The sequence below is a fragment of the Arabidopsis lyrata genome (genome assembly GCF_000004255.2).
Source record: "Arabidopsis lyrata subsp. lyrata unplaced genomic scaffold ARALYscaffold_8, whole genome shotgun sequence".
Classification (NCBI taxonomy): domain Eukaryota; kingdom Viridiplantae; phylum Streptophyta; class Magnoliopsida; order Brassicales; family Brassicaceae; genus Arabidopsis; species Arabidopsis lyrata.
In genome coordinates, this window is record NW_003302548.1 from 20966281 (window position 1) to 20977796 (window position 11516).

At 37.7% G+C, this 11516-nt stretch overlaps 6 protein-coding genes across 8 annotated transcripts; 4 read left to right on the forward strand and 2 right to left on the reverse strand.

Annotated features, from left to right (window-relative positions):
- Window positions 1–175: 175 nt before the first annotated feature.
- On the reverse strand, window positions 176–1525 carry LOC9302629 (nuclear transcription factor Y subunit C-4). The gene is made up of 2 exons (XM_021027102.1): window positions 671–1525; window positions 176–392 (listed from the first exon to the last, which is right to left on the reverse strand). The coding sequence occupies exons 1-2, from the start codon at window positions 1414–1416 to the stop codon at window positions 389–391; spliced, it is 750 nt and encodes a 249-aa protein (XP_020882761.1). The 5' UTR covers window positions 1417–1525; the 3' UTR covers window positions 176–388.
- Window positions 1526–1644: 119 nt separating this feature from the next.
- Window positions 1645–3106, forward strand: LOC9302630 (mediator of RNA polymerase II transcription subunit 30). The gene is made up of 3 exons (XM_021027124.1): window positions 1645–2079; window positions 2395–2487; window positions 2818–3106. Exons 1-3 carry the CDS (start codon window positions 1735–1737, stop codon window positions 2914–2916), a joined length of 537 nt encoding a protein of 178 aa, XP_020882783.1. The 5' UTR covers window positions 1645–1734; the 3' UTR covers window positions 2917–3106.
- On the reverse strand, window positions 3039–6924 carry LOC9300924 (CBS domain-containing protein CBSCBSPB1). Of its 3 annotated transcripts, none has more exons than XM_002866512.2 (15): window positions 6625–6924; window positions 6317–6461; window positions 6021–6192; window positions 5791–5923; window positions 5522–5692; window positions 5353–5431; window positions 5146–5259; window positions 4683–4749; window positions 4412–4517; window positions 4264–4322; window positions 4053–4162; window positions 3825–3940; window positions 3654–3739; window positions 3475–3564; window positions 3039–3356 (listed from the first exon to the last, which is right to left on the reverse strand). In XM_002866512.2, exons 2-15 carry the CDS (start codon window positions 6454–6456, stop codon window positions 3165–3167), a joined length of 1635 nt encoding a protein of 544 aa, XP_002866558.1. In that variant the 5' UTR covers window positions 6457–6461; window positions 6625–6924; the 3' UTR covers window positions 3039–3164. The 3 variants fall into 3 exon arrangements, with proteins under 3 accessions (XP_002866558.1, XP_020882777.1, XP_020882781.1); XM_021027118.1 differs by having other exon boundaries at window positions 6317–6458; window positions 6625–6909; XM_021027122.1 differs by having other exon boundaries at window positions 6317–6508; window positions 6625–6909.
- Window positions 6925–7751: 827 nt separating this feature from the next.
- On the forward strand, window positions 7752–8177 carry LOC9302631. The gene has a single exon (XM_002864803.2). The coding sequence runs from the start codon at window positions 7844–7846 to the stop codon at window positions 8051–8053; it is 210 nt and encodes a 69-aa protein (XP_002864849.1). The 5' UTR covers window positions 7752–7843; the 3' UTR covers window positions 8054–8177.
- Window positions 8178–8371: 194 nt separating this feature from the next.
- On the forward strand, window positions 8372–10330 carry LOC9300925 (gamma carbonic anhydrase-like 1, mitochondrial). Its single transcript, XM_021011930.1, has 2 exons — window positions 8372–8831; window positions 9630–10330. The coding sequence occupies exons 1-2, from the start codon at window positions 8450–8452 to the stop codon at window positions 10004–10006; spliced, it is 759 nt and encodes a 252-aa protein (XP_020867589.1). The 5' UTR covers window positions 8372–8449; the 3' UTR covers window positions 10007–10330.
- A 199-nt stretch (window positions 10331–10529) lies between these two features.
- LOC9300926 (egg cell-secreted protein 1.2) lies at window positions 10530–11017 on the forward strand. The gene has a single exon (XM_002864805.2). It carries the CDS (start codon window positions 10658–10660, stop codon window positions 11015–11017), a length of 360 nt encoding a protein of 119 aa, XP_002864851.1. The 5' UTR covers window positions 10530–10657.
- Window positions 11018–11516: the final 499 nt, after the last annotated feature.

Consider the following 11516-nt stretch of genomic DNA (forward strand, 5'->3'; position numbering starts at 1 on the left):
AACTAGCCAATATCATTTTGATCAACAAAAGAAAAGTATTTAAGTTTCCCTTAGATTTACAAAATTTTAAAACTTGTCATCTTTAGGCTCCTTTAAAAGAACACTTAGAAAAACTCGAGATATCCAAAAATATGCTCTGCTCATTACTACTAGATTAGGAGAAAGACTCAAAAAGAATACAAAAACATAAATTATAATCTGCTGCACATTAGATTAATATATATAGTTAAGTAAGTCTGCAGTTTTGCTGCAATAACTTAGTATAAGTTAACAGAAAGAATAAAGAGCTTTCTTTTTTTTGTTCTCTCTCTCTCTCTCTCTCTCTCACAAAACAGACATAGTAATCAGATCGATGATGATTTAACCTCTCAGCTTCTGGTTCCATAGCTTAACTGTACAACATTGTTCCAAAGAATTGAAAGATGTGAGTCATATTTACAAAAGTTTGAAGCTGAAGAAATGAGCCAGAGGATTTGAGCTTAAGTTCTTTGACAGACTATGTATGAAGGGACTAAACATTAGTATTAGCAATTTAGCTTATTCGACCAGAATCAATGAAATGATAACATAACAGCAAATTCATCTAAGACTAATCAATTTCAATCTCAATAACCATTGATAATCGAATTCAACAAGCTACATTGCTGAATATTACTAGAATTCCACTTACCCTTGGCTATCGAGATTACCACGGCCGCTACTTCCTCCACTTCCATAAGACACATCATCACCACCAGCTGAATTCTGCCAAACGCTTTGCCATGCCTGAGAAGGAGGCTGAGCATAAACACCGCTAGGATCCATCGCCGGTCTTCCGATCATCATCCCTCCAGGAACCGCCGGTTGTCCCATCGGTGGATAATAATAAGGAACACCGCTCGCGGCTGGAGCAACCATACCTCCTCCACCAAGAGCCGCCGCCGCTGCATCTTCCTCTTCCTTGATCTCTTCCCTAGGAACAATATCAACAAGGAAATCGAAGATATCGGTTCTAGTAATCGCAGCAGCGATATCGTTTTTCTGAAGCGTACGACGTTTGTTCTCTTCAGCGTGAAGCCAAGATCTAATCGTAAGCTCGAGAATGAAAAGCTCACAAGCTTTGGCGAAGAGAATCGGTGCTTCGGCGGAGATCATACGCACATCTTCATCAGCTTTCATGATTTTTTTTATCCGAGCTAGAGGAAGCTGATGGTTTTTGAAATCGTTTACCTGTTCGATCTCTTGTCTCTGGTATTTCCAGAACATTTGAAGCTGTTGTTGTTGTTGCTGGTGGAGGTGGTGGTACGTCGCTCCTCCTCCGGTCACTATTGATGTAGATCCAGATGCAGGAGGAGGGATTACGGTTGTGACGGCGGAGCCAGGTGGATAGACGGAGGTTGGTGGTGGTGGTTGGTTGTTGTTGTTGTTATTGTCCATTGGATCTATGCGTTGTGATTGGATCAAAGATCAAAAAAAAACGTTTTAGATAGTTTTTGTCAAATGGATTGGAGTAATAGTGGATAAGGTGGATAGCGATGTACCTGATTTTTTCTATTTTTATTAGTCTATAAAAACTATATTATTAATATACTAGTACTATTATTAATATACTAGTACATAGTTGTCTATAAAAACTATATTATTAATATACTAGTATATAGTTTGATAAACGACGCCGTATTAATAGTTGAGTAAACGACGCCGTGATAAGGCGTGTTCACTGTGCTGGAGAAGAAACAGGTTTCGAAGACGACGATGACGACACAGGAGCTAGCGATGGAAGGAGAGAAGCATTTGGAAGAAACTATTGAAGCGGCTTTTCAGATAATTTCAGCCATGAATGATGAGCTTTGTAATCCTTCTTTGTGGTCTACTTCAGCTACCCCGAGTTCCGCCGCGACGGCGACGGGTTCTAATGGTTCGGCTCTCGTTTCTGTCGATGCGGCTGCGATTGATGGAACATCGCATCATTCGGAATCTGGTGGTGGTGGTGGCGGCGGAGGAAGCGGAAATAGTGTTTTGGATGAGGCGAGTCTTCGGTATAAGAACTCAGTGACTTCGCTTCGTGCTGTTCTTGCTGCGATTCCAAATTCGCACAAGGTATTGAACATAATGTGATGTTACTAACTATTTCGGGAAGCCTTTTGTTCTGAGATTTGTTTCTGGACTGAGGAAATTTGAATTCCTAGGGCTTCTTGAGATATAGATTAGGAAATCTTCGAATCAATATGCAGCTTGATCCAATCGAAGTACTTGTAGAAAGTCCTGAGGAATGTAGAGAGTTTAGATGAAGGATCTAATGCTTGTTGAGTTTTCTTGTTCTTCATTTGTTGCGAACTTGCCCTGCATCTATTTAGCTAATTTCAAATGAGAGCTTTTGGTTTCCTAATCTTGATTTTTGTTCATCCATTACAGGCAAAAGCATCTGAAATGGAAAATGGTTTCGGATCTCCTGAAAGTGAAGACGAAATCGAAAAGTTGGAAGAGCAAGCCTTAAGTCTCAGAATGGTAAAGCTTTCTGCAATTTTCATCTCGTTCATTTTCTATCAGAATTTTACTACATTTGTACAGTTTTTGGTGTCGATTTCTGTAACTGTAACTTACATAGCATTGAGTTTGATTCATATTTCTTGTATTAAGTGTTCTTTTTTGCCATTGTGTAGTGTAAGTGTTTTTATCATTATAGCTTAAGCGGTTCTAGAACCATGGACATGTTGATAATTTTTTGAATCAATTCAGTCATCTGGTCATTTTGTTTCGTTGTTAATAACCTTATGGGAAATGATTATTTTGTTCTTCTCGGTTGGCATTAATAAACTGAAGCTTTTGTGCATGCAGGAGATTGCAAAGAAGAATGTTCATGTCAAAGAACTTATCGATAAACTTCGGGAACTTATAGCAGATATCTCTACATGGCAAAGCCCTTGTTCTGTTTGAGTTTGATTTTTTTGACAATAGTGAGATCAGTTTAGACAAAGATTCAAAGTCTTGTTCTTGAATTCCTCATTGATGTCTTAGTTTTAGATATTTGTTGTTTTGATATCATGAAGCCTAAAAAATTTCAAAGATGACTTTGTATATAAAATTATTTCAGACAAAACCTTCAAAATCTGTGTCTGTTTTTCTTTTTTTTTTTGTTTGTATTGTTCTGTTAAAGAAACACTTTTTGTAGTGTTTTTGAGGAATCAATGACCGAATTTTCTGAGAAAAGCCATAAAACCAAGACCAGCTACTAATGCTGCACCAGCCGCAACTCCACTATAAGCAGCAGCCCAAGCGTCTGTCTCTACATACTCCATTGATTCTGCTGATCCTGATGCTCTTCTCCTTCTTCTTCCTTTGCCTTCTCTTGAATCATCCAAATGTAATCTCAGACTCTGTAATTAATTAAGAAAGCAAAAAGGGTTTATGGTTTATGGGCAATCTCATGAAGGTTCTTGATGTTCTTCAATTATATCAACCAAAGCTCTAAAGCAGGAGAAAAGCGTTCTTTACCTTCCAGCCAATTGATTTTGCATGTTCTATGGCTGCTTGAAGGTCACTATCTGAAGCCAACAACACTTTATCATGGTCTTCGTCTTCATACTGCACATTATAACCATCATTTTAACATTTCAGGGGTGACGAGAGAAGAATTAGATTGCATCATTGTCTTATGTAAAGAAAATATTTACCAAAATTTGGGGTAAGTTATCTGGATCGATATCATCCCCTACCCTCTGAATGATCGCGGTTATCACCTCTGTCAAACTCCGAGTATCTGCAATTTAAGACCCAATCCAGTTTAACTAAACGCACGACTACAACTATTTATTTGATGAACAAAAACAAAGATTATGTTTTACCGCTAATGAATCTGTGTTTCCTGTGCTTTTTGTCTTCAATCTTGAATGAAAATGTATTTGCAAAAGGGAAAGATTTTCCTGTCTCAGCTTCGGAAGCAACTTTCATGGAGCTCTCACTGAAACAAATTGTTCCCCATATTGCCAACCAATTCAGCAAAACTAAGCTTTATTTCTTTATTTGAAAAGAAACCCATAAAAAGTGGATCAAAAGTGAGACTAGCTAATAACCTTCTCGAGTCCTCATCGTCCTCATTAGGAGACAATGCCATTGCTGAATCCCAAAACTTTTGCATCATTGTGTTTGTCGCCTCATTACCTATTCCCGCTGTAGTTCCAGCCTGAACACATCAAAATAACTACAAGATTGAAAACATGTATCTAGAGAAAAGAGAACAGTGGAACGAAACAAGTCACAGGCGGTTCAAGAGAAGGGAATTACTGTGGCAACAGCAGCGTGAGTGACATGGATTACATCGACAACTGCAACTACATCTCCTTCTGCAATCAGAAACCCATTTATAGTTTACAAGTGTTTGCCTTTTAATTTTTGCAAGACTTTACAATAGAAAAGGTTCTAGACTTCTTACCTTTGTCAGTAACAGGAAGGTGTAAGAACTTTCCCTCGTGCATGATGTGCAGAGCTTCAACAATTGGTGTGTCAACTATCGTAGATTCTGGATTTTGAGTCATAACCTATGTATTAATGAATAAGAACAAAAGATTAAATTAAAGAAAAAGGACCAACTATCACTAAACTAGAAATAAGAGTCTAAGACGGTTGAAAAATTGATCCAAAACTTAAAACTAGAAACTTGATAATACAAGACCCTGAAGAGGAGACTAAACTTTTAATCCTACCGTTTCCACTAGAGTCTCAGATGGAGCAAGATTTTCAGCCACAACCCGCATCAGTATATCCTTGGAACTAGATAAATGAGAAACAAAACTCTTGAAAGTTAGTGATAAGTATTCAAAAGAAAGACAGAAGAGTATAGCCAATGATAATCTATTTAACAAGTTAGTCAGAGTGAAGAATGCGAATAAATAGGAGATTAAACAGATCTGCCCGGCCTCAGGGAATTTCATTTGGTAAATGTGGTTTGGTTGAGCTGGGATTCTCATGAACAAATTCAGCTGTTCTAGTTTTATATATGGGTCTTTGCAGAAGTAGATAGCCCTATATCAGTCAACTAATATTATATTATCAGAATGAAAGTTAGTAGAAACACTTGAGCCGAGAAATGAGGATGAATGTAAGGCTTTCGGAATCTATAGGGTAAAGAAGACAAAACTTTAAAAGCTTTCAGAAGATAGAACTCACGTAAATATCCCTCGAAGCTTATCCTCGATTATCACAACTGCACAGCTTGATTGAAATTCAACCATCTTCTTTGCTACAGTCAACACTGTGTCTGTCGGTGAGACTTTTAAAACCCTGAACAAACAGCAGTGTTAAGTTGAAACAACAAATGAGACAGGAAACCGTCAATCAAGATTGTAAAAAGAAGAAAAAGAAGAAATTACCTACTTTGTATCAGCTGGTATAATTGTTGATAAAGAAGGTCTAAACATCCGGTCTCGTAGCGTTTCAATGAAAGTGTTGGGAACTAAATGAAAAAATCAACATAATGAACATTTCAAAATCCGATAAAATAAGAAGCAAACAATAAATGAGATTTGAGCAGTTCCTCGCCGACCTGAAGTGTTTGTCCCCCAACTTTTTTCAACACCTTCAACAGCAGCAGCTATTGCCTTACCTTTCTCAGCTGCCCTCTCCATACGAGCAATCGCATCATACAGACACTTTGCTATATCTAATAAAGCAATAACTTCGCCATTTTCAACAACAGGCAGATGTCTGAATTTTCCTGTAGTAGATTAGGTTAAGATATAGCCTCATTAAGGATCCATACACGGATATCAGATAAACATCAGGTTTCTCTATCTTAAAAACAATCAGACAAACCTTGGACCATCTTTTGGAGGGCTTCAACAGCAAGTGTTTCAGAGAGAACAAACATTGGGTTCTTCGTCATAACCTTGGATACAGGTGTTTCCTCGACATTAACTTCCTGTGAAATCACTCTTGTAGCTATGTCCTGAAAATCCAAAAAAGACGACACACAGAGAGAGATCAAAAAAGTCTCCATTTCCTTCCATATGTCTTAAAAGTTTTACCATGTCATAGTGTCATACCTTATCAGTAAGAATCCCACAAAGCATTTCATTAGAGTCAGTCAACAACAAAGCATCAACTCGTCGGGAAGCCATCCTTTTACAAGCTTCATAAATAGTTGTTGTTGCTGGTACTGTAAGAGCTTTCGAAAGCCTCAACCGTTTAACAGTTCGCTCGCCTCCTGTTAAACCCCTGCTCCATATCCAAATCATCATATACCAAATCACAATAGCTTCAATGGAAAAAAGACAACGTAAAACTAATTTACGCCTAGAAACCTGAGGAGCTAACAATGAGAGAGCGAGAAGAGACTTACAAAGGAGAACGAGAAACAGTAAGAGATCTCCGGCCAGTGTCGGGACCTCGTTCACCGATATCCATGGATTTCTTCTTTCCGTGCAATGACGCAGTCGTAACAGATAAGCTCCGTCTTGATGACCCGCCTTGGCTAGCCATTTCTACTGTATATGATGGTTTTGAAGAAATCAAACCCTCGGAATCGTCAACGCTTACGACATGATTACCAAAAATTCGTATACGGAAGGTTTTTCTGGAATCGAAAGCAAACGCGAAAGAACAAAGACTAATAAAGAATCAAAAAACTCGTGGAATCAAAGCTATTACCAGGCGAAATTTGTCGGGTCAACAAATGGATTGAAAACTGAGCTAAACGAAGTTGGGATCAGTTCCGTTTCGTAGATGCTCTTCTCTCCTCCTTTCTCAAAATGTTCGTGAGAAAGATAACGGCAAGAGAGAAAACGACGATTTGTGAGAAGAGAAGGATTACACAGATTCTCCCGGGAAAGTGATGGGAAAAATGTAAGAAATTAGAAAGAAAGAAATATTCTGTGATTTTTCTCTCTGAAAACACGTTTTGTTTTGCAATTTTTCCCCCAATCGGATTCTTTGAGCTCTACGATCGCTACCTTTTTCTTTTGGTCTTTTGCTTTTTATTTTGGCATAGTATTGATTTCTTATAGTATTTGGTTATTGACAATTATATCCTTAAGATTTGAGAACTTGACAAGTGGAATCAGAGATTTGTTTCTCATTTGGCAAAAGGTACTTTCGTCATTAGCTATATATGGTCATTATTACACACGAGTTGATACATTTTGGATTTTATTTTTATACTGTTTGATAATTGGATTTCCTTTTTTTTTTGGTCAAAATTTTGGATTTCCTTTACTCTTTCTTTTTAGCAGTTGGATTATGTCTACGACAGAAAATTCAAACTGATGTTTTCTTTAAACAGATTAATTTATAAATCTATGTTTTATCTGGATAAAAACGTGTAGATTAAAAATAAAAATGAAAATTAAAACTATCCACTCTGTCTCATTTTTACAATGTATTTAAGGATTTGTTCCATCCATGGTTATGAAATCTGTGTGAACCAAAAATTAGTATACAGAAATTTTAATATTCAACTTTTTCACAGTGAATGAATTAATGTCACAACAATTTTGACCAAAAAAGAAAAGAATTGATGTCACAACAATTTTGACCAAAAAAAAAGAAAACAATTAATGTCACAACTCACAGCAATAACGAAAGCCTTCAGGTGTATATGCATTAGATATGAATTAGCATGCTGGGCCGAAAACTCAGAGCCCATATTTGTAAGATTCACGTTGTTCGAAATATTTTCCCCCAAAATAAATAATTATTTAGTTAAACCTAAAGTATGTGCACGTGGATACCAACAATTGGTTCACCACACCATTAGCTTTCACATCACACGAGAAGCTTCGTCTCTAACTAAAACCAAAAAAACTCCAGCTCCTTCACCACTCTCTCTCTTTCTCTCTAAATTCATTTTCTCTCTTTAGAACAACAAGTTATGGCGGATTGGGGCCCAGTGTTGATCGCAGTGATCCTCTTCGTAGTTCTATCGCCGGGACTTCTTTTCCAGATTCCGGCGGGAGGTCGAGTTGTCGAATTCGGTAATATGCAGACGAGTGGCGCGTCGATTCTCGTTCACGCAATCATCTTCTTTGGTCTCATCACTATCTTCACCATCGCCATTAACGTCCACATCTATTCCGGTTAACTATTGTAGCCAGAAAAACCGGTTCTGCTTGTTTTTTTTTCAGTTTGATTGCAAGATCTGGATTTGTTTGTAACATTTTCGGATTTGTGAATATAATCAAAATTTCACCAATTTGATTTTTGAATCTGGTATCAGTTTGTGGAGTTTGTTTGGGATCTGGTTTAATTTGGTTTTCAAATGCCACTTGATAATATTTACATCCACATAATTAATGAAACGACGACGTTTTACTTATTATTGGGCTTATAGATCATTGGTCCGTTAAAAAGCCCAATATGTATCTCGTTTCATTTCAGGTGAATCTTTCGACAACCTCTCTCTCTCTCTCTCTCTCTCTCTCTCTCTCTCTCTCTTTTCCTCTTTGCAAATCCTTGAAGAAATCCAAAATCCATAGCAATGGCGACTTCAATAGCTCGATTATCTCGGAGAGGAGTTACTTCTAACCTGATCCGTCGTTGCTTCGCTGCGGAAGCGGCGTTAGCGACGAAGACGGAGGTGCCTAAGCCGCAATTGACGGTGTCGCCGTCGCCGGATCGTGTGAAATGGGACTACAGAGGCCAACGACAGATCATTCCTTTGGGACAGTGGTTACCGAAGGTAGCCGTTGATGCTTACGTGGCACCCAACGTTGTGCTGGCTGGTCAGGTCACAGTCTGGGACGGCTCGTCGGTTTGGAACGGTGCCGTTTTGCGCGGCGATCTCAACAAAATCACCGTCGGATTCTGCTCGAATGTACAGGAACGGTGTGTTGTTCATGCCGCCTGGTCGTCCCCAACAGGTTATTTTTTTCTCCATTTTCGGAAATTTGTGTTCTGATTATCCAATTTTTGGTATGGAATCAAGACAATGTTGATTGGGATTTAGGGGTATTCATCGTCTATTTTCAGTTAGAAAAAGCTTATTGAAGATTCGAAAACTTAGATGGATAATAAAGTAAATTGGTTCTACAACATAATGTTCTCTTGTGTACAGATTTTCTTGTTTGAAGAATCGTCTACTGAACTGAGGCATTATTGCGTTTTAACTTCGCCGAGTATGTGTGTGTAAACGTGTTGTTCTTTAAGTAATTAGCGTTACAGGAATCAAGAAACTGAGTGAAGATTGAGCTCAATACTGAGATTTATATAGATTAGCACGGTAGGTTGTAGACACTACCACACACGATCATCTTGTGTAGAAGTAGGAAGTTTCCTAGCAGAAAGTTGGGAACAATGTGTCTGTAAAGGGTTTTTGAGTGACTTCTGCAAGGATTTGGTTTTCTGGTTACTCGTGACTGCAAGTATCACAAGGATGTGTGCTTGTTTTTGCTCCAAGGTTTAGGCAAGGGTCCATCTCAATGTTTTTTATTATATCAACATTTGAAGAGAGACCATTCTGGTTTGATAGGGTCTGAAGAATTTATTTGATTCGAACAGTATCTATTCAACTGGTCACATTGATGAAATTTATCTATCAAGGCTAGATTATGTCTTGGTTTTGTTTTACATAACACATTAAATCTTTACTCAATTCTGCAGTTCTTACTTGTGATAATCAAAATTTGATTCTGGGGTAACTGTCTACTTTAAATTTTCAGGATTACCAGCAGAGACAATTATCGACAGGTACGTGACAGTGGGCGCATACAGTCTTCTGAGATCATGTACCATCGAACCAGAGTGCATCATTGGCCAACACTCAATACTAATGGAAGGATCTCTGGTCGAGACCCGGTCAATCCTGGAAGCAGGTTCGGTTGTGCCACCAGGAAGAAGGATCCCATCAGGTGAACTATGGGGAGGCAATCCAGCAAGATTCATAAGAACCCTAACCAATGAAGAAACACTAGAGATCCCAAAACTCGCTGTAGCCATCAACCACTTAAGCGGAGATTACTTCTCTGAGTTCCTACCTTATTCAACTGTCTACTTAGAGGTAGAGAAGTTCAAGAAGTCCCTTGGGATCGCAGTTTAGAAGCTTGTCTTTTTCGTGATTCACTTTCATGTGCTTATCTATCATATGAGGTCTCTCTATCTCTCTCTCTCTCTCTCTGCATATTGCAATAAGTAGCTGAAGAACATCAAAACAAGTCCGGCTCTTCTTCGTTTTTGGTTCTCAAATGTTTGTCTTCTCGTTTTTTTTTGGGTTCTTTGTAAAATTCCATTTAAACTGATTTTGGCTGGATAATGGCGACAACTTCTGGTTTTGTTGTATGTGAGCAAAGCAAAGATTTGCTGAGAGGCATAACTTAATACATATAAACAAAACAAATAAATAAACTAAATGGTTTTTCGTTCTTTAGGTTAAGATCATTGAAAGGAACATTGTGTAGAAATATATTTACTAAACGTTTTACCATGAGTTTGACAGAATGAAGAAGTTAGGTCAAACTAAAATTATGTGATAGAATTCACTCAACATGGGTTACTTTTTGAAAATCTTTAAATTTCTTCCGTTGCTTATTGGTTATAAACATATAACTCGGGTCTCATTAATGTGTAAGTAAATTAATACCTTTTGTTCTCACTCTATAAATTCTAAGTTGTTTCACATAACCAAATCATCCAAGCATCAAAGTGAAAAGAAGCAAGAAAAAGAAGAAAGAGATCAAGATTGATTAAAGAGATGGAAAACAAAGCAAGAGCTATTGCCTCCTTAGTACTAGTTGTAGTTTTATATGCAACGGGTTTGATTACTCCAGGAGTAGTAGCTCACGAGGAACCACTACAATCAAAATCTCCACCGAGTTCTCCTATCGATTTAGAGAAATGTTGGTCATCTCTCTTCAACGTCCATGGATGCGTACTCGAGCTATGCAAATCAGTTTTCAGTGGAAAGTTTGGAAACGTTGGAATCGCGTGTTGCAAGGCATATTCGACCATTGATGCTAACTGTTGGCCTCATATGTTTCCGTTGAACCCGTTCTTTCCACCTCTTCTTAAAGACAATTGTGCACACATTGTTCCCAACTTGCCCGCACACTAGTGAAATCGAGAAAGAAGTGCGACCATCATTTTAGCTTTAAATTTGTTGAAATTGTTCTATTTATGTTCTATAAGTCTTATTTATGTCAAATCCAATAAAAAATTTTTTATCTTTTAAAATCCATTGAGATTGAGCTAGCTTTTTCCTTGGACATAAAAACTTGAGAAATTGTTAAAAATGCCCCTTTTTCAATACCCCTTTTCAAAAATGCCCCCTTTGAGAGTCCATTTTTAAGTTTGCCCTCTTTTAATTTTTAATGACCATTTTACCCTTATTTGAAACAAAATTAATTCCACAAAATACAAAATATTTTTTGGCGGGAAAAGTGATCCCCCAATTTTCCCGCTAATACACTTGTAAAAACCTTTAAAATACCTTGTAAAATTTTTTCGTAAAATTTTTCCCGCCAAAAATTTTCCCGCCAAAAATTTTTTTTTGCGGGAAAAGTTATTGCGCAATTTTTAAGGCGAATTTTTTTGGCGGGAAATTTTTGGCGGGA